A 22,114-nucleotide genomic window follows, 5' to 3' on the forward strand; every position below is an offset into this window, starting at 1 on the left:
ACTGATTTGTTTTTACCTTCCACTTCCAAGGAGGCAGTGCCAGACACAGATCCCCCTTGGTTGGTAGCTCTGACTTGGTAAACGGTGGCATCATCATCCGTGACACTTGCAATGACGAGCTGGTGGTAGCCACCCTTAAACTCTTGAATCCTGTATTTTAATCCATCTGCAATGATTTCTTTGCCTTGTCTGTACCATTTCACAACAGGTTTTGGATGACCGGTCACTTTGCAGACCAAAGTAGCATTGCTTTGGTATCTGACATTTAGATTTCTCAGTTCCTCTTTGAAGTGTGGTGCCTGAATTGGCACATCCGATTTGGGAGTGACAGGTTCTGATATTTCACTCCATTCGCTTTCCCCACCTAGGTTTTCACATTTCACACGGAACTCATATTCAAGACCTTCAATAAGGTTTTTCACTGAAAAGACAGTTTCTCGGATTTCTTCTGTTGTCACAGCAATCCATTTATTCTGCTTCTTTTCACGCTTCTCAAGATAGTAATTTCTAATCTTTGCACCTCCATCACTGGCAGGTGGCTTCCAAGCCACAACACAAGAATCTTTTGTGATAGCAGTGATAGTGGGTTTTCCAGGAGCACTCGGTTTTTCTATTTCAAACAAACAAACAAATAAACAAAGATTTGAGTCAAGGTGAAACAAGCAACTTTATGAAACGCTTATTTAAAAAAAATAAAATATTATGAACTCCAAGTTCTACTAAGAATAGTTCTTCCCGAAAATAAAATTGGTTACTTTATGCTAAGAAACTTATCAAAACACAAAATGCCTTTTTAAGGAAGAGGGGACAGGGTATATATTTGCCCTTTTAGATATGTAAAAATTCAGTTAAAGTTAAGTAAGCTAAAAGGCAATTGTGCTTTACCTGAATCTTTGCTATTTCCTTCCAAAATTTATTACCGTTAAAAAGTTTTATGTAAAAATGGAATTTTGCCATGTGAAGATTGTAGAAGTTGTACAAGAGGTTGCACTCACCAAATGGACTCTTGATGATCACAACTGACGAGACCTCTAGAGGGGCACTGATGCCGAAAGTGTTCTGAGCTGAAACCCGGAAGTAATAGCCAGCATTTTCTGTGAGGTTCACAATTCTACAGGTTGTCACTGAGATGGCTGAAGACACCAATTGCCATTCAGCCCCTTCCTTGGCCTCACATTTCTCCACCACATAATTGGTGATCCAGGAGCCTCCATCATCCGTCGGTGGTTTCCAGCTGATCACCACAGAATTCTTCAGTAGAGCTTCAATCACAATTGGTCCTGTAGGTTTGTCTGGTTTATCTGTTGGGGGAAGACACAACAGTAGTGGTTTTTTTTTTTTAGTGTGTTTCCCAACATTATATTTTTTTCCTTGAAAAATAAAAAACACTGAAAATGAAAATAAAATACCTTGTATTTCCACATCAAGGATGGCATCAACTGATCCCAAAGCATTGCTGAGTTGAATTTTGTATTTTCCAGCATGAGTCTTACGTTGGACATTCTTCATGACGAGATGAGTATAGTGCTCAGTGTTTTCAATAGCAATGTTTTCTGAGTTTTGCAAAAGTTTCTGGCCGTGGAACCAAGTGATGGAAGGTACTGGACGACCAATGTACATAACATGAAGTCGAAGTGTTGAACCCACTGCACCATAATATTTCTCTTTTAGTGGATAACCAGGATGGAACTGTGGTATTGCTTGTAAGAGAAGTTTACTACTGGTTTCTACTTCTCCAACCTCATTAGTAGCTAGGCAAGTATAAACACCTTCATCTTCTTGTTCCTCTGTCATTATTGTCAGAGTATGTGTGCGTCCATCTGAAGACATTTTGTACTTCCGGCTTTGTATGAGCTCCTTACCAAATCGGTACCATTTAATGTCAGGAAGAGGCCTGCCAACAATCTGGCATGAGAGTTGAGCAGGTTCACCCAATTTGGTGGTAACATCCTGCATTTCTTTGCGTACTCCTGGGGCCTCTCCAGCTAAAGGATACAAAAGATAATATTAATGCATTATTGTTACTACTGAATCTGTAGTCCTCTGTCCTTGTATATCAGGAATGAATTTATCATATTGACTAACACTTTATTAGATACCATGAGTTATATGAGTCTAATTGGTAAAAATTCTTTGCAGTGATTTTTCTGGGGTCATGTGGAAAATGGAGATTCGGTGAGCACATTATTATGCAGAGTGATTTTTCTCTTTATTATTGGGAGGCATTAATGCTGTATGGGGTTTTTAGGAAAATATGAATTCTCTCTATAAATCTGTAGTATCTTTGCCCTTACTTATGTTCACTGAAGTGGGGTAGATTTGTTGACCCTTCACATCTTATAAGGAACTATTTGAAAAACCCATTGCATTTGAGGAAGATATTGCTCTAGGAATGTGTTCAGTTCATTGCACCTAACATCTGCTGAGGTTATGTGCTTGGAATGGCTTCCTATCAACTATTCCCTGTGAGCGCATATGTCAAAGTGAGTAATTCTTTCCAAACATTTGCTTACCAATAAAGCTTCCTGGAGATCTACTTAGTACAGAGGAAGAATTGGCCTTAACATGTTACATAGCTGATAAATCAAAAGCAGAGAACTAACGGCTACTTACATGTTAGTTTTGTCTTTACAGACATAGCAGTTCTTCGAGGTCTGCTAAGCCCAGTCTCATTCTCAGCAAAAACCCTGAATTCATATTCAGTAGCTTCTAGCAAACCCCCTACTGTGAATTGCCTGTCCTTGATGCGATCCTTATTGCTCTTCTTCCAGGCACTCTCTTCAGATTGTCTGTATTCAACCCAGTAGCCAAGGATGTCTTTGCCACCATCACATTCAGGTTTCTCCCACTGTAGAGTGACACTATCTCTGGATATTGAAAGAATCTCAAGTTCTCCAGGTTGGCTTGGCTTATCTGAAATATTTTAAAAATAATTGAAAAGGGAATCACCTTTACTGCTGAAATAAAAGAAAAAAAAGACCCAAGAGGTAGCTTGCCTCTTTGATTTTAACCCTTTCAGAAAGTCTCTCTTACCAAATGGATCTTTGCAAACGACTGGTTCAGAAGCAGGGCTGGTCTCGCTGAGGCCAACATCATTCTGTGCGATGATACGGAACTGATATTCAGCATCAGGAACAAGCCCCGTGACGGTGTACATTGTGGTCGTTATCTGAGTCTTGTTGTGCCTGACCCACTTGTCCGTTGATGTCTCCTTGCGTTCGATGTAGTAGCCTGTGACTCGAGAACCACCATCATCCTTGGGCCGGGACCAAGACATGCTGACAGAACTCTTGGTCACATCGAGTATTTCTGGAGGATTGCTTGGAGGCTCTGGAGGGTCTAAGGATATAAGTGGAAAACACACGTGTGTTAGAGTAGTCCCAAATCTCATACGCTGATGGCTTTCATTTTAAAACGAAAGAGTAGTGAAAAAATGTTCACAATGCTGTGGTTGGAAGAGTACTTACTCAATGGTGTTTTTGGTATAACTGGTTCTTCAGATTTCAAGGGTTTGCTTATGCCAAACTGGTTTTCTGCTGAAACACGGAAATGGTATTCCACATTTTCTTTGAGGCCTTTTACCACCAGAGATGTGCCTCGGACTCTGGAATCAATGGTATACCAGGCGGCTTTAGGCACTTCGCGTCTCTCGAGGATGTAGCCTAAGATGTCAGCACCACCATCATCAGCAGGGGGTCTCCAACTGACCCTTACAGAGCGAGCTTGTATGTCGTCATATTCAAGGGGCCCTTCTGGAGTGTTGGGACTTCCTATCACCTTGACCTTGATGTAAACAGCCTTCTTGCCACATTTGTTTTCCAGAGCCAAGTCATAAGAGCCAGAATCATCTCTGACTGCTTCTTTGATTACAAGCTCAGTTTGTGTTTCAGAGCTTGCAATCATGGCACGTTTACTAATATCTTGGCCTTCCTTGGTCCATTTACATATTGGGTATGGTTTCCCTTTGATTGGAATGGTAAGTCTGATGACTCCACCTTGTCTTACAAAGATACCTTCCTGGTATCTTTCATCAAGTTCATAATCAGGATATTCTGGGGAAAAAGATAGTGTTACAATTAGCATTTTTTTTGGGGGGGGGAGGGAGAAGGAAATAAATCTTAAGGCAATTATAGCAGAAAGTAAATGATCGTTATGTCTTACCAAGCATTTCTGTGATTTTGACTGTTCCTGGTACCTCAGCAGGCTCCCCAGGTCCACCAGCATTACAAGCGAGGACACGGAATCTGTATTCAGCGCCCTGAGGTAGATGTGTTAGAGTATATTCCCGAATTTTGGTCGGAGTGGTGTTACATTTAGTCCATTCATGTTGATCTACTTTTTGCATTTCAATCAAGTAGCCTGTGACTTTAGATCCTCCTTCATCTTCTGGAACACTCCAGGCCAGGGAGACTGATGTCCTTGTTGTATCAGTAACTCTTGGGTTTTGTGGCTTTCCTGGAGGAGCTGGGAAGAAGAATAAGACAACAACATACTTGTTAAAGATACAGTGAAGCTGAAGATCAACTGTGCCACCTAACAAATCCAGTAGAAAATGGACTGTTAGCATTAGAGTATTTTTTGTTTTGTAAAAATTTAATTCATTTTGTCAGTTAAAATACTTAAAGCTCTTGCTTTTTCTTTTGTTTTAAATGTGCTTTATTTATGATCACTGCTACTTACATCTATCATCAGTTTTTAAAGTACTTTCAGAAATCTTAACTTGTTTTAAAATTTTAACTGTGATCCAGGGCATATATTAGGAGTCCAATTTTAAAGAGCGGGAAATAGACTCAAGAGAATATAAAAAGTTACTTGCCAAAAGCTGTTAGGGGCTGGAGTAGGGGCGGGATTGATGACACAGGGATACAAGCAAACTTTTTGGGCTGATGGAAATATTCTATGTTTTGATTGTGGTGGTGGTTATAGAAGCACATTTTTCAAAAGTTATAGAATTATACATTTCAGAAGAGTGAATTTTACTACATTAAATTACACCTCAGTAAACTTATACAAAATGTATTACCAATTGGATCCATGGCAACGATGGGTTTGGAAGGACGACCTGGTTTTCCAGTCCCTCTCACATTGATGGCTGTGACACGGTGTTCATATTCTAAGCCTTCAATAAGGCCAGTAGAACGGTATCGTGTCATTGTCACTGGTACTTTATTGACACGAACCCATCGATCTGCTCTCACTTCTTTGCGCTCCACAATATATCCAGTTACTTGGGAGCCACCGTCGTCTTCTGGTGGATACCAAGTAAGTGTCATGCCATCACGGGAGACATCAAATATCTCTAATGTTTCTGGAGGTCCAGGAATATCTGCAGAAAGACAAAGGAAAAAACACAATATGGCAATATGAATAAATTAAAATAAAGACTCATGTTTGTATAAGTATGTCTTACCTTGTTAAATGGTATATAAGACTCTTTTGACTATTTTTCCAATACTTTCATTTTTGTACTTTTCTTCTTGTTTCTCATTTTCTTTAACTTTATAAACATTTATGAAGCATGCATTCTGTATTTTTTCTTACTGATAACATAGCCAGTCTGTTCTTCCTTCCCTCCCTTGCTCCCTTGTTCCCTCCCCTTTTCCATCCCTCCCTTCCATCTATCCCTTCCAAACTCTCTCCTCCTCCCTTTCTTTCAAAAAAAAAAAAAATCTAACCATGTGGAAAACCTCCAATAAAAGGAGGTTTAGAAAGCTTAGAAAGATCTTGGATTAGTTTTGTGACCCATTTTTACTCACAATAGGGCATATTAGAAACAAATTCCTTTTTGTTAGCATTTAGAATCAGAGATGGGGTGGGAAGGTCTAAGGACTTACTGATGCTGCTGCGACATTCTATGATCTCAGACTGCAGGTAAGAGCCAATCCCGAAGCGGTTTGTTGCAGCCACACGGAACACATACTCATTTCCTTCAGTCAGTCTGGTAAACTTAAATGTCGTTCTAGTCACTGATTCAGATACTGGTAGCCATCCCGGACGATGGGCGTCACGTTGTTCTACCACATAACCACTCAATGGAGCACCACCATCCAATTCAGGTGGTTCCCAGGAAATGGTAACTGAAGTAGCATCGATTTCATCGATCTTGATGGGCCCAGTTGGTGGACCAGGCTTGTCTATGAAAGAAAAAGAAATCCAGGAAATTAATTTTCACTTCAAATCAAAATTGGGTGACTGAATATCAACAACTTGCTTGTGTTTTTATCATGTGTCCTTACCAAGAATGATAACTTTAATGGTCTCTGAAGTAGTTCCAGTTACATTTTTCAATTCAAGTATATATTCTCCAGTATCTCTGATAGTGGTTTCACGGATGGTTAATTTAGTGACTTTAGTATGAGTTTCAACTGTGACACGCTCTGATTCTTTTAGTTTAGAACCAGAAAAGAACCAGGAAGCAGCAGGAGGTGGACGACCAGCGATCGGTATCACCAGCTCTATTGGTTTGCCAGCTGGGACATGGATGGTCTTTTGAGGCATTGTAGAAAGATCAATTGTTGGCAACACTATGAGAAAGAAATTAGGTATTTATTCTTAAGCATTATTTCTAATGACATAGTGTCATGAATTCTGAATGTTTAATTTACTTTACTATTATTGTCTTTTTTTTTTTTTTTTGGTGAATTGGTACATACCTCTGAGGTCTTGTACAGTCACGGCTGTGACAATCTCTCTGGCTTCTGACACACCTTTCTCATTTTGTGCTCTTACTCTAAATAAGTACTGTTCACCTTCATTTAAGGAAATAACAGTGTGCTCTAGGACTGTGGGTTTTAAGGTGACAACCTTCATCCATCTCTCAGTATCAGCTTTGCAGGCCTCGAGAACATATCCAGTGAGTCGGCTACCACCATCGTAAAGTGGTTTTTCCCAGGCAAGGGTAACAGTTGACTTGGTGACATCGACCACTTCCAGTTTTGTAGGCACCAAAGGCACTTCTGAGACCAGAACTGCATCAGATGTTTCGCAAGGCTCTCCAATGCCATAAATATTTTCTGGCAACACTCTGAAATAGTACATGGTTCCTTCTACAAGTCCAGAAATTCGGTAAAGTGTCTTGCTGCATTTGGTAGTTACTGTTTTGAATGCTCTCATGGCAGCTTCACGCTTCTCAATAATGTAATTGTTGACTGGAGCTCCACCATCAATTGTGGGGATTTCCCAAGTAATGGTCACAGAATCTCTTGATACTTCCTTAACCTTCACTGAAGAGCAGGGACCAGGAGTATCTAAAAAGTAGAATGAAAGATTCATACTTCTAATTTGCCTGATTGGTTGATAGATTTTTTTTTGTAAGAAAATATACTCAACATAGTTTCTCTCTAGAGAGGTGACCAATCATAGGTCAATGTGTATCTTTTTAGAGAATATACTCACAGCATCATCAATTTTCAGACCAATACTTACCATATACTTTAACAAGGACTGTTGCTGATTTCTTGCCAGATTGATTTTCGGCTTCAATGGTGTATTTTCCAGCATCATACCGGTTAACTTTGTCCACGATCAGTAAAGAATAGCTCTCAGTGGTGTCAATAATTGCCCGGTTGGCGAGGTCAATGCCCTTCTTGCTCCATGTGATGACGGGAGGTGGTCTTCCAGATACAGACACCATAAGGCGTAACGAGACACCAGCTCTGAGGGTCACAGTCTTCTTTAAATCATCTGCAAGCTCAAGATCTGGTATTTCTGGAAAGTAAACATCAAAACTTAATTATTCATGAACAGGTGTGACGAGCAAATAATTCACCTAAAATCTTATGTAAAACATACCGAGTCTTTCCACAGGCTCAATTTCAGCAATTGACTCGCTGTATTCACTCATACCCTTCACGTTCACAGCAGCAACTCTGAAGGAGTATTTCTGGCTTATTTTAAGATCTGTCACAGTGAATTCAGTATTTCTTATTGTAGCGTTGGTGTGCACTCGGTACCACTGATCAGTATCCTTCTCTTGCATCTCAAGAACATATCCTATGATGTCAGTGCCACCATCATACATGGGCTTGGTCCATGCCAAACTAATGCTGTGCTTGGTGGTGTCCACAACTCTTGGAGCAGAAGGTGGGCCAGGGGTATCTACAAAATTTTAAAAGGGAGATGCATATATTAAACAAATAAGGAAGCTTTGAGATTTGTATTTTCGGTTTTCAAGAATCATAAAGGTATTATTGTTCTTTACACTCACAAAGATAATCTTTGTAACTGGGTTCTCCTGATGTTGCAGGACAGCACTGTATGCTGTCACTGTTGTTGTTATTATTATGATTACTGTTTCAAGAATTAAACTTCTTTAGAAAGGTAGGTATTTCTTTCTTGCTACTTTGGCTAGCTATGCTGTGATCTTTCAGCTAAGCTCATTGTTTCAAGTGTCCATTATCAGGGGCTTTTCTTTATTTGCTCAGCTGTCCCAGGGTTAATGTCACTTGTCACTACATCTCTAATGAGCACAAGATTTACTTTCTTCTGTTTTCCCAATTCAGTCCCAATGATTCATTCCTTCGTTTTGGGGCTAACACTCTGTACAAGGATTTGCTTCCTATTTTTGCAGCTCTTGTGACAATTATTTCGTTAGGCACTTATTATATAATACTAGAAACTATGCTCTGCTGAGCCTCTTCTTAAAAAAGACTTTGTTTTCTTTTCAGTAGTTACTATCACTGCAGTGCATTTTCTCCATTCTTTGGAAGATTTATGAAATACATCCCTTTCATATTGGTAGCAGAATAATTTATTTTTTCATAGATTAGAAAATAATGCAAGGATTTTTAGCAATGTAATTGCTAACGTATCAACAGAAGTTATAATTAAAATGTTCTCTGACTTAGGCTATTTTTAAGATCCCTTTAATAAGCATATGCTTTTCTAGACCATTCATAAATTCTACAAGTTCTCAAAAGTGGCATTTGGGAGATTAACTGTAATACGGTTTTGATACGCCTTAGGTTTATGTATGGTTCTTGGAACTCACATGATGGTTCTCGGCATGAGATAAAGTCGGAAGCTTCACTGGGTTCACTGTTACCAGCTGCATTCACTGCAGTCACCCGGAACTGGTAATCACAACCTTCCATCAGGCCAGTCACCTTCAGCCTGGTGTCATATACCACATAGTCTTTGTTGACACGCGTCCAGCGCAAGCTCTTCTTCTCACGTTTGTCCACTAAGTAGTTGCTGATCTCATTGCCACCATCAGATTCAGGTTTTGTCCACTGAATGATGATATGCTCCTTGCCAGCCCCGACTTCTTCAGGTATGCCAGGTTGTGATGGAATAGCTGTTTACATTTTTATGAAAATAAGGATGATCAGAATTGCACCAAGTCATTACTGATATGACTGCCCTCCTGCTCCCCCCATTACATTTCAACTAGCAATTTGTTTAAAACTGTTAATACTCACTGAATGAGTTTCTGGCTACAATTGGCTGTGACTCAGCAGGCACACCAGGGCCGTATTTGTTTACTGCCCGCACTCGAAATAGGTATTCGTTGTTCTTGATGAGTCTGGTAACTACATAGGATAGGGTGGGGCATTCGCCTTCAACAATCACCCAGTGAAGTCTGCTTGTCTCGCGTCTTTCCACAATGTAATGAGTTATTTGTGCTCCTCCATCTTCCTGAGGAAGGTTCCAGGCTAAAGTACACTTCTCCTCTGTTACTCTGCTGACGGTGAGATTTCCACATGGGCCAGGAGAATCTGAAACAGGTGCAACGACAAGCAATAGTAAAAAATCTTTCTTTATGTCCACCCTCGAAAATGCTATAAAAACAAAAGAACATTTGACCTGCTTACCAAGGACTTTGACTGTGACAGAAACGGCCTTGGTCCCACTGGCATTCTTTACTGTTAAGGTGTATTTTCCACTGTCACTTCTGTCGCAGAACTTGATCACAGCAGTTGCCCGTTTGCCAGTATACTGCAAAGAGACTTTTTCACAGAGATCTAGTTCTTTGTCTCCTTTGGTCCAGATAATTTTGGGTTCAGGTTTGCCACCCACTGCAGCATCAAGAACAAGATCCGAGCCTGCTCTGATGGTCACCAGATCACCTTGTAATCTGGCATCCAGTTCAGCTTTGGGTGGAGCTGTCATAGGCAAACAGATGAGAATGAATATATGACAGTTAATTTTCATATCAATTGTGATCAATTAAAAGGAGAACATTGAGTATTTTTTACCGTATTCATCTCTGCAGGTGACGGGGCCTGTAGATTCTGATCCTTTGCTTATTACACCTGCTGCATTCTTGGCCAACACACGGAATTCATAAGTGTCTCCTTCACTGAGAGCAGTCACGGTAAAGGAATTGTCAGATACGATGGTATAGTTGCACTTCAGCCAGCGACCGTCTCCAACTTCACTCACTGGCTTACGCTCTATGATGTAACCCACAACCTTGCTGCCTCCATCATATACTGGGGCAGACCAAATCAGTGACACTGTTGATCTTGTGACATCTGTCACCTCTGGTCTTCCTGGTGCATCTGGAAGAGATGCAAAAATAAGGTTAAAAAAATACAACTCTGAATTCTACGAGTACTACTGCTACAACTAATAATATTAATAATAAATGAATGTACCCTTAAATTTTGATACATACCAACTGGATTTTGAGCCATCATAGGTCTTGAAGCTTCACTGGCTTTGCTGACGCCTGCGGCATTGAGAGCATATGTTCTGAACTGATATTCCAGTCCTTCTACCAAACCAGTTACTTTGTAGTTGCACTCTAAGCATGGCACTTTATTTTCTTTCACCCAAAGAATGGTGTTACGTTCTTTCTTCTCAACCCAGTAGCCAACGATTTTACTGCCACCATCATGATAGGGTTCTTCCCAACGAATAGACATGGCATTCGCAGACACGTAGTAGACTTCAGGTCTGGTAGGAGCACTTGGTGGGACTAAGTATAAACAAAGGTATCAAATATGAATATGATTTTATAAAATTCAGGGGAAATAGTTAATAATAGAGACTTTGAAATATGATTTTTATTTTTCTTACCAAATGGATGCTCAGCAACTATTGGTGCTGATTCTAGAGGCTTGCTGACACCAAATCTGTTCTCTGAACTGACACGGAAAGAATATTCCATGTATTTTGTAAGACGAGTTATTTTAATCTGAGTGCGCTTGACACTGGAATTGACAAGCTGCCAAGCTGTTGTACCCGACTCACGCTTTTCAACTATGTAATTAGTAATTTCAGTGCCTCCATCATCTTTAGGTTCAGCCCATGAAAGGACACATGATTCAGCGGAGACAGATGAGACCTCAATGGGGCCAGTTACTGGACCTGGCCTGCCGATAACCACAACTGTGACGGTAAATGTTTTAACACCAGCTGTATTTTCCAGGGTCAAGAAATATCTTCCAGAGTCACCTCTCATGCTCTCCTTTACAGACAAGGTGGTTTTGTCTTTTGTTGTTGTGATAGTCATTCGGTCTGTCTCTTTAAGTCTCATTTCTTCCAGCTTCCATGTTACTTTAGGGGCGGGACGACCACTGATCGGCACATCGATGGTAAATGGGCTTCCTGCTTTGCAAGTTATGAGCTGATTGGTAATTCCAGTGAGATCAGCAGTGGGCTCAATCTGAGGCTCCTTGATGATGACAGAAGAAAATGCTTCCCTGGGTTCACTGTAGCCGGCATCATTCTTGGCCTTCACACGGAATTCATATTCAGTGTTCTCAACCAGGCTCTCCACTGTGAAAGTCAGCAGTTTGGTGTGACCGGCTTCAACCCAGAAGTCAGATCCCTTTTGTCTCATTTCGAGCAGGTAGCCAGTGATCCGGCTGCCTCCATCATGGTCAGGTTTAAGCCAAGCTAAGACTGCAGAGGATTTGCTTGTGTCAACAATATCAAGTCTCCTAGGTGGAGCAGGCTGCTCTGTGGCTACTATTGGTTCTGGCATTTCATAGGGTTCACCAACACCATACTCATTTTCTGCAGAAACACGGAAATAGTATGGAACGCCTTCTGCCAGGTCATTGACCTTGAGAATCTGACGAGTGCATTTTTCACTGACAACCTGCCAGCTACGGCGACTTGCTTCTCGTTTCTCTACCACATAGTGATGGATTCGGGCACCACCATCAAGGAGAGGGGCATCCCACATCAATGTGACAGATCCCCGGGTCACATCCTTGAAGGTAATCGGGCCAGGTGGGCCTGGAGTGTCTAGCACCTTTACGGTGAATGTGATTGACTTACTACCACTGTTGTTTTCCACCGTAAGGGTATATTTCCCTGCGTCATTTCTGTTGCAGTTTTCCACGGTGAGCGTACTGAAGGAGTCTGTTGTATGGATGTCAGCCCGAATGCTAAGGTTAGAGTCGGGTTTGCTCCACACAGCTGTAGGAGTCGGTCTACCCTGGTAGGCAATGAAGAGGCGAATACTGGCTCCAGCTCTAACCACATGAGTCTGCTTGAAGTTTGCGTCGATGTCTAACTCAGGAGCTGTTAATCGGTCAACTGCTTTAATTGAGCCGCTCACTTCACAGCTCTCTCCTTTTCCAGCACCATTGATAGCACTAACCCGGAATTTGTATTCTTCACCTGCTTCTAGATCTGTGACTGTGTATCTTGTTTTCACACATGCCTCTGTATTTACCTTGTGCCAATCTCCTAAGTCAGCTTTGCACATTTCAATAATATACCCAATTATTTCCATGCCTCCATCAAACACTGGCTTAGACCATTCTAAGCTCACAGTGGTCTTTGATGTGTCTGTCACTTTGACCACAGTGGGAGCACTTGGTGGGCTGACTGGCTCTCTACATTTGATTAGTCTTGAGATATCACTAGCAGGTCCTATTCCTGCAGCATTTTCAGCCATGACATGGAATTCATACTCATTGCCCTCTATCAGACCAGTGACTTTATATCTTGTCTCAGAGATTGGTCGTTTGCTGATCACTTTTACCCATCGTGTGCTTTTCTTTTCTCTCCTTTCAAGGATATAATGTCGAATTTCATTGCCACCATCTGATTCTGGCCTTGTCCATGTCAGCGTAATGCTATTGCCTGTTACGTTACTAGGTTCTGGAGTGCCAGGGGCATCAGGAATAGCTGTAAAATGAGAACAAAGAAAGAAAGAAACAAACAAACAAATTACACATGCTTGCTTGGAAGTTAAGCTTATAAAATAATACCATTTCATAGAAATGGACACTTACTATATTGTATTTGAGCAACTACTGGGTCAGAATCAAGTGGTCTGCCAACGCCAAACTTGTTAACTGCAGAAACACGGAATTGGTATTCATTGCCATTTATTAGTTTAGTGGCAGTATAGCTGTGGGCTTCACAATGATCCTCAATTAGTGCCCATGCAAGTCTACTGGTTTCCCGTTTTTCAATGATGTAGTGAGTTATGGGAGCACAGCCATCATTGAGTGGAGCGTCCCACCACAGGTTCATCTTCTCGCCAGTAATATTGGTGAATCTTATTGGCCCAACTACTTTTCCTGGTGTATCTATAAGAGAAAGGTTCCTGGGTTAGTTTCTTTTTCCTTGCCCATTAAAATGCAATCAGGCCTAATTCGAGTCCTGTAAATTGTAAGATTAAGAAACTATTTTAGAAGTACCTTGTACTTTTACTGTAATATCTGCTTTTGCAGTGCCAGATGAATTTTTGGCTTCCACTCTATATACACCACGATGGTCACGAGTAGCATGTCTAACGAAGAGGCTGGTGGATCCAAGGACATCGGTTATTTCCACATTCATCCTCTTTTCAATTTCTACTTCATCTTTGAACCAAGTTACTCGAGGTACTGGTCGTCCTTGCACCAAAGCTTTAATTCTAAGGCTCTCCCCAGCCTTAATAATGAGACCATCAAAGTACTCAGGGCCAAACTCCACTGTTGGTGGAACTATAAAAGAAATAGAAATAATACGTATTAATTTGGCTTAATAAAGGTATAAACAAACATGTTTTTCATCAGTACTATATCATAAAGCCAGGAAGAACGAGATTTATTCTGTATTACCACAGGCTATTCTGAAAGTAGGATTGATAATTGATCATTTAGATTATGGGGTTAAATATTTGCATATTATTAGGTATGTCCTTTGTTATGTTATTAATCTTGCTTTGCCATTTATAAAAAGAGAAACAAAACATTTACAGATCATTTACTTCCTAATACTGCTGCATATTCAAAATGTTCTTGTATGAGGCTATCAGCTCTACCCAAGCAAGGTGATGATTGTGCTTGGATGTAAGCTGTATTTTAGTAACCTCAATATATTCTTCATTTTAAAGTCTATTTTGTCAGATATAAGTATTGCAACTCCAGCTTTTTTTCTCATTTCCATTTGCATGAAATATCTTACTCCAACCCTTGTATTTTAGTAACTTCAGATGGACAGTTATTCTTGAGAGCCTTTTTCCTTATTATAAATGACTGAACTTACAAAGCTAAAAATTCATTCCCACTTGCATGCTGTTTGTATGGGAACGAATGTATGGGAGTGAAATAATAGACGTGGTTAAAAGAATTGATGCCAATTACATTTTTTCTTCTTCTCTTCATCAGAAAGGTAAACAATCTATTTCATCCACATAGCAACCTTGGGTAACCTGTATGAAATGATGTTCCTGTTCCCATTTTATAGATTAGGGACCAAAAGTATTTTTTTTTAAAATGTGAATGCCCTTAGCCTTATTGGAAATCAATTATAAATACGTACCATTTTCATCTCTTGTCATAATAATTCCAGAAGACTGTGAGGGTGGGCTTATAGTTCCAACAGCATTTCTTGCAATTATTCTGAACTCATATCGATCCCCAGGACTAAGTCCTGTAACTGTGTATTGACATTCACTGACATCAGTAAAGTTGCATCTAACCCAACGATCACTCCCTTGCCGTTTCTCAATGCTGTAAGCCACAATCTTACTGCCCCCGTCACGCAATGGTGGGTTCCATTTAAGTGTGATGGTTTCTCGGGTGACATCAATGTAGTCAGGAGTGCCTGGTGGGTCTAAAAAATTATATGGAAGTTAAATGCATCATTATTTCTGTAATCAACTCTTACTCATCAATGGAAGAAAAATAAATTAATAAATCTTAGAAGCTCATTTTAACCATTAATTTCAATTTTTTGTATCATAGTCTTTAAAAAGAATTTTAAATTACTTTTTAGACTGATTTAAAATCATCCTGCTTGCTTTACTTGACCAGCTTTCTAGTGATAAGATATGTGTGAAGGTGATCCATGGAAGAAAAGCAGTGTTTGATTAGTTTGTTGCTAACATATTTAGTTACTCAATTAAGTATACTTGAATAATACTCAGTCACTTACCTACTGGGGAAACAGCTAAGGTAAATTTGCTTGGGTCACTAGGTCTGCTCAGGCCGGCAGAATTTTCAGCATATACGCGGAACTGGTAATCCAGGCCTTCTATCAGTCCAGTAGCTCTATATTCTCTTCCAGATATTGGTGACGTGTTAACTCTTTGCCAGAGAATGCTGTTTCTTTCTTTCTTTTCAACATGGAATCCAGTAACTTCTGAACCACCATCATAAACTGGAGCATCCCAAGTTAGTGACATGCCATCAGAAGTCACATTGTATAGAACTGGCTTTCCTGGGGGGCCAGGAATCCTGAACTGGTGTTTTGCCACAATTATGGTTGAGAGGAGTGGCTGGCTGACTCCATATCTGTTTTCTGCCCTCACTCTAAATTGATATTCAGCGTCTTTGACTAGATTAGGAACTTTGAAAGTTGTCCTGGCAACACTTGAACACACCATCTTCCAATTAGTTTGTGAAGCTTCCCGTTTCTCAATGCTGTAACAAGTAATTTCTCCTCCTCCGTCCTCTTCAGGCACATCCCATGACATAATGACACTGTCAGCTTTGATTTCATCAAATCGAATGGGCCCTTTGGGCTTTGATGGTGGGCCAAGTGTGATGACTGTAATGGGAAATGAGTTTCTACAAACTGCATTATCAAGAATAATGGTGTATTTCCCTCCATTCTCTTTCTTGGCATTCTTAATACTCAAAGTAATTTTGTTTTCAGTTTTACTGAAACGAACGTTTTCACTTTCTTTCAATGGCAAACTGTCTTTCAGCCAACTGATAGATGGTTTGGGTTTTCCTTTATAAGGTAATTCGAGGTGCACATTATGCCCAATTCTCACAGTGACTTGTGCTCCAGGGATTTCTGATAGGTCAACTTCAGGTGTAATTACAAGTTCTTTTACTGTAATTGGCCCAATAGTGACAGCATCACTCAGTCCTTTTTCGTTTTTGGCAGACACTCTGAATTCCAGGACTGACTGTTCCTTCAGTTGGCCAACCTCAATTTCACATGTCTTACTTATGCCTGCATGTGACCACGTTTGTTCTCCTTCAGCTTTCCTTTCCACAACATATTCTGTGATGACACTACCACCGTCAAAGTCTGGCTTGGTCCAGCTCAGGGTAACAGAAGTCTTTGTTGAATCTTTCACTGAGAGATCGCGTATAGGAGCTGGTACTTCAGCAGCCTTCACCGGCTCTATGGTTTCGCAGGGTTCCCCAATTCCAATTTCATTTTCTGCAAGAACTCTGAAGAAGAATGGAATTTTCTCTGACAAATCTGTTACCTTAAAGGATGTACTAGAACATTTGTGTGACACTGCAGACCATGTTCTCTTGGTGGCATCTCTCTTTTGAATGACATAATTTATTATGGGAGATCCTCCATCAATGAGAGGAGGATCCCAGAACAAAGTGACTGTGCCTTGAGAAACATGTTTAATCTGTAGTTTCTGGCAGGCGGCTGGTGTATCAAGCACTTTAAGAGTCACAGTTGAAGACTTTGGTTCACCAACTCCATTTTCTATTGTGAGAATATATTTTCCTGTATCATTGCGAGTCACTTGAGGTATAATGAGTAATGAAGATGAATCAGTGTTTTGAATACTGTATCTGGCATCACTGCCAAGATTCTTCTCATCTTTTCTCCATGTGACAGTAGGTGGAGGTCGGCCCTTAAAGGGAATAAATACTTGTACATCTTCACCGGCTTTAGCTATAATAGATGTTCTGAAAGCCACATCTAGGTCAATCTCTGGTTCCTCTGCAGATATAAAAGGGACACACACAATGCATTTTAAAGCCAGAAAATGAGTGATTTCCTGGAAGTACTCTAATAAAAAAATAAGAACACAATCATACCAGTAGGTACATACCAAGTATATCTTTAGCTTGTACAGGTTCAGTCATTACTATAGGTTCTCCTTGCCCAGCACAGTTTACAGCAGATACCTGGAAGTAGTAATTGACTCCATGTTTCAGGTTAGATACCACATATTCTGTAGTTCTGACTTCTCCTTTGGTAGAGACAACAGTCCATTCTTCTTCTTCTCCTTGTCTCATCTCGATAACATATTCGGTAACAACACTGCCCCCATCATAGACAGGTTTACTCCAGCCAAGGGTGATGGATGATTTAGTTGAATCTGCAATTCTTATCTTAGCTGGTGGGCCTGGAGGATCTGAAAGGGCCATTCACAATAGAGTAATTACATAATCACATTCAAGTTGGTGACATGAAAGGAAACATAGGTGAAGATGCTGCCTTTATGAGCACTTACCAATAGGATCAGCAGCTTTGTAGAAGTCAGATGGTTCAGAAAATGGACCCTGTCCGGCAGCATTTACAGCACAAACTCGGTATTGATAGTCACTGTTTTCTGTGAGTCCTGTCACTTTTTGTCTGGTGTCGCGGATAGTCTCCTTTAGGACTTTAAACCATCCTAGACTCTTCTTGTCTCGTTTCTCCAGAAAATAGCCGCTTATTTCATTACCACCATCTGTAACCGGTCTGTTCCAGACAACAGTCATAGAATACTTGGTAATCTTTGTCACCTCTGGTGTGCTTGGAGGCCCTGGTGTAACTATTTAGAAACAAAAAGGAAAATGAGTTCAAAGGATCAACATTACTGATAAAGTCTACCTTTTAATCTTTAAATCTTATCCAAGAATATTAGTTTCATTTATTATACTTTCCACCTTGTGAAAAGGATAACACTGAGAGGAGATGTGAAACGAAAGGAAATCAAATCATTCTACGAAAACATATTAACAAGCTAGCAGAATAGTTTATGTTTGTTTTTAAAATATTTGTGTTTGGTTTCAGTTTTCTAATGAAATATTGTCTCACCAAATGCATTCTTAGCTACCACTGGATCAGATTCCAGTGGTTCACCAATTCCGTATTTGTTCACGGCTCGAACCCGGAAGATGTATTCATTTCCCTTAATAATTTTGGTGGTTTTAATGATGCACTCTTCCAAATTTTCAGACACCATAGACCATATGACGCGGCTTGTCTCACGCTTTTCCACAATGTAGTGAGTGATTTTTGCACCACCATCATCCGCTGGAGGCTGCCAGAGAAGAGTTATCTTTTCAGCAGTGACAGTCTTAAATTCAATTGGTCCACCTGGCGGTCCAGGTTTGTCTATCAATGAAAGAACGAAACAATGAGTTAGTACTTTTTAAAAAGCTATTATTTAAAATTACTAAATTTTAGGCCAACAAAATATGATGTTGGCCTGTATTCAGAACCTACCAAGGATTTGTACTCTGATGGTAGCTGAGGCTGAGCCCATGGCATTCCTTAGTTTTAATTCATAGCTTCCACTATTAAGGCGATTTGCATCTTTGATGAGTATAGATGCAAGGTCAGTGGTGTTTTCGACACACACCAGTGCATTGGTTTGTAACTCTTTATCATCTTTATACCACTCTATTGTTGGCTCAGGTTTGCCAGAGATGCCAGCTCTGAGCTTCACAGATGTACCTGCTCTGTATTTCACAACTTCTGTATATTCTAGAGGCAAATCAATTACAGGTCCGCCTGCAAGAAAAACAGATGAGAAATATTTAAAAGATCAAGAGGATAAAAAAAAATTGTGAACTTCAAAGTAGTCATTGGCCTTTATTAGAAAAAAAAATATGTATCTATATAAACATTTACATATTAAAAGCAACTCTTCTATCCCAGATGGGAAAGAAAGACTGTAAGCAAGCTCTGTTCCCCAATGACACTGTACTAATTGCACAAGGACTTAAAAACCTTTGAAATGTATTTTAAAGTCTATTAGGTGTTTGATTTCAGTGACGAAATGGGATACAGCTGTAAGAACATCGTTGAAGAAACTGTGTTACACATTTTCTTTCATTCTAGGTTCTCCATCCCCTTCCTCTAACTACCTCCTATTCCTTTTATTTTCCCTTCCCAGTTCACTGATAGCCAGATGTGGGCAGTTCATGTCAGACCCTTGAAGTCTGAATTCTCTACTCAAACTGCTACATACTTGACTGGACAGATTTTCTGCCAGCCTGCTTAAACAGAACTAAATCTGATTTGCTACACAGTCTCACAAATACTGATTCAGGGTCCACAAAGCCTGATTTATAAAGAGTAGCCCTGGGATACTCAGCATGAGAATGGGAGTGAATACTTTAGCCCAGACACCATAGAGACTCCTTCTTGAAAATGGAGAACTTTTAGAAAAAGTGTCACAGGGTACCTAACTCTCATGAAACTTTAATTTTTACACCACTGTTGAGTTGAATATGCCACTTATTTTCCAGAATGGTCAAGTATGCGTATTTTGTACTGACAGCAATGTGCCAAGTGCTCTGGGTCTGTCTGTTTGAATTCCCACTCTATCACTAATGAGCTGTTGGGAAAGTTATATAGTTGCTCTAAACCTCATTTTCTCTTCTGTGAAATGGGCTCATCTTAGGTCTGTTAGAACAAAGGGAGAGAATTCTTGGAAAGTACCCAGTAAATGCTGCTCATACTCTCATCATTAAATTAACACTTCTGTTTAGTCTTTTACTTTTTTAAGAGACACCTTGTCTGGGCACTCAACTATGGTTTTAATCATTGACTCTGATAATTTAAAAGAGGAGCGTGAAAGCACCTACTCATACAAACAAAGCATCATAAAAGTTTGAAGTTGCAAAGGCCTTTAGATATTCTGTAACCCAAATCTCATGTTTTAAAGTTAAGTCAAAGGGCCTGGAGAAGTTAAGGAATTTTCCCAAGACTCCCAGCTAGTTTATAATTTCTTCTAAAAACCTAACTAAGGTGCATAGTAAAGTTTATTTTATAGATTAGGACCCAAAAAAGTAAGGCTAAATATTGAGTTAAACTGCTATTGGGATTCAAAGTGCTAAAAATGCTTACCATAAGAATCGATGCATGTAATGGGGCCTACAACCTCAGATGGATTGCTAATGGAACCAACAGCGTTTCTAGCAAAGACACGGAATTCATACTGGGAATTCTGCGTCAAGCCAGAGACAGTAAATTGAGTTTCAATAACATTGGTGAAGCTGGCCTTGGTCCATCTGCCATCTGGAAGATCGCGTCTCTCAACAATATAGCCTGTAATCTTGCTTCCTCCATCAAAAGCTGGTTGTTGCCATGATAGGTTGACAGAATTCTTGGAAATATCTGTGATACGGACATTTCTTGGTGGTTCTGTGGTAGTAAGAGAAAGCAGATTAGCGGCACTTATGTCAACATTATTTTGCTTTGCAGAAATAAGATTTGCATTTTTAAACAGTCAGAACCTTCTCATAAAATACATACCACAGGCATCTATAGCTAGGACTGGCTCGGACGGATGGCTAGGTTTTCCAACACCAGCAGCATTTTCTGCATACACCCTGAATTCATAAATAAGTCCAGCACTGATTGTTGTGACTTTGAAGTGAGTTGTGCGGATGACCATTTTGTTGACTTTTTGCCATAAAATACTGTTTCTGTCTTTCATTTCCAGGTGATAGCCTGTAACTGCATTGCCTCCATTGGACACTGGCTCATGCCAGGCCACGGTGATGCTTTCTCGAGTAACATTAGTAACCCATGGTGTAGATGGTGGTCCCGGTGTTGCTACAAAAGAGTGAAATTTCATAGGTTAATACAGATGTTTAAAACATTTAGGTAAATTTATGTACCATGGAAACCTGGTATTTTTGATAAGTTAGACAACTTACTGTACGGTAGTTTGACAGTCACATAAGCTGAATCTATGTGATCACTGATGCCAAAGCGGTTTTCTGCCTTGATGCGGAATTGGTATTCTTCTCCTGTAGTCAGTTTCATGACTTTAGTCATGGTTCTTGCAACTGTTGCAGACACTTCAGTCCATACTGCAGTACTTGTCTCTCTCTTGAGTACAATGTAATTGGTAACCTGACTTCCACCATCGTACTTAGGTGGCTCCCATTTGAGAGTTACAGTTTCTTCAGTTATATCACTAATAGCAACAGGACCAGTTGGGGGACCAGGCCTGTCCAGTACGACGATGTTAATAAGTGCTTTGGTTGTTCCACTGGAGTTGGCAGCAGTGATCTCATATCTTCCAGCATCAGCAGCAACGCTTTCTTTGAGATTAATGGTCAAGTTTTCTGCAGTAACTTCAGTGTTAAACCTCATCGTTGCTTTTAGGGGGACACCATCTCTTGATAAGGTCACTTTGGGTAGTGGTTTTCCAGAAATTGGAATATCAACTTTCAGGTTTGAACCAGCTCTAACATACACAGTTTGACTTGGGAAATTCTTCATATCAATTTCAGGTGGTTCTGTAAAAGAAGAGTATGGCAGGTGAAGGTGAAAAAGAATTTCTAAATATTAACTCACGGCAATGCCAATTATTTCAAATTTTGCTTCTACATAAAATTAGACATACCTAGTTGCTCCTTAACAAGAACAGGAAGCAGAAGCTCTCTTGGGTCACTCAGACCAGCTTGATTTTCTGCAAATACCCGGAAAAAGTATTCAGAATTCTCCCTCAGGCCAGAAACAGTGTGATGGGTTGACTTTACCACGGCACATTTAACCCAATTCTTCTGTCCTTTTTCTAGTGTTTCAATGATATAGTGCACAATTCTGCTTCCACCATCATGTTCTGGCTTCAACCAGGTCAGGGAAACACTATCTTTGGATACACTTGTTACTCCCAGTTTTTCAGGTGGGCTTGGTTTTTCTAAGAAAGGAAAACATCAAAAGAAAGGGAAGGTTATTACAACATTTTGACCCATGTATGTTCTTCCTGCATTGTCAAAAGAAA

At 40.1% G+C, this 22,114-nt stretch overlaps 1 protein-coding gene across 1 annotated transcript in view; it reads right to left on the reverse strand.

Moving 5' to 3' along the window:
• Positions 1-22,114, reverse strand: part of TTN (titin) — a 272,150-nt gene that overhangs the window by 10,160 nt on the left and 239,876 nt on the right. Inside the window, exons 237-267 of the mRNA XM_081051210.1 lie at positions 21,734-22,030; positions 21,039-21,626; positions 20,632-20,934; positions 20,224-20,520; positions 18,595-18,882; positions 18,184-18,483; positions 17,615-17,917; positions 17,210-17,515; positions 15,331-17,097; positions 14,716-15,009; positions 13,608-13,895; positions 13,197-13,496; positions 11,023-13,089; positions 10,619-10,921; positions 10,197-10,502; positions 9,813-10,103; positions 9,420-9,716; positions 8,990-9,295; positions 7,792-8,097; positions 7,426-7,707; positions 6,654-7,247; positions 6,237-6,524; positions 5,835-6,134; positions 5,024-5,326; positions 4,162-4,464; positions 3,468-4,052; positions 3,034-3,339; positions 2,614-2,913; positions 1,410-1,985; positions 996-1,301; positions 17-610 (exon numbers count right to left, since the gene is read on the reverse strand). Of these exons, the coding sequence (XP_080907336.1) occupies positions 17-610; positions 996-1,301; positions 1,410-1,985; positions 2,614-2,913; positions 3,034-3,339; positions 3,468-4,052; positions 4,162-4,464; positions 5,024-5,326; positions 5,835-6,134; positions 6,237-6,524; positions 6,654-7,247; positions 7,426-7,707; positions 7,792-8,097; positions 8,990-9,295; positions 9,420-9,716; positions 9,813-10,103; positions 10,197-10,502; positions 10,619-10,921; positions 11,023-13,089; positions 13,197-13,496; positions 13,608-13,895; positions 14,716-15,009; positions 15,331-17,097; positions 17,210-17,515; positions 17,615-17,917; positions 18,184-18,483; positions 18,595-18,882; positions 20,224-20,520; positions 20,632-20,934; positions 21,039-21,626; positions 21,734-22,030 (13,944 nt within the window). The remainder of the gene's footprint in view (positions 1-16; positions 611-995; positions 1,302-1,409; positions 1,986-2,613; positions 2,914-3,033; positions 3,340-3,467; positions 4,053-4,161; positions 4,465-5,023; positions 5,327-5,834; positions 6,135-6,236; positions 6,525-6,653; positions 7,248-7,425; positions 7,708-7,791; positions 8,098-8,989; positions 9,296-9,419; positions 9,717-9,812; positions 10,104-10,196; positions 10,503-10,618; positions 10,922-11,022; positions 13,090-13,196; positions 13,497-13,607; positions 13,896-14,715; positions 15,010-15,330; positions 17,098-17,209; positions 17,516-17,614; positions 17,918-18,183; positions 18,484-18,594; positions 18,883-20,223; positions 20,521-20,631; positions 20,935-21,038; positions 21,627-21,733; positions 22,031-22,114) is intronic.

This window comes from Rhinolophus hipposideros, assembly GCF_964194185.1.
Source record: "Rhinolophus hipposideros genome assembly, chromosome: 6".
Lineage (NCBI taxonomy): Eukaryota > Metazoa > Chordata > Mammalia > Chiroptera > Rhinolophidae > Rhinolophus > Rhinolophus hipposideros.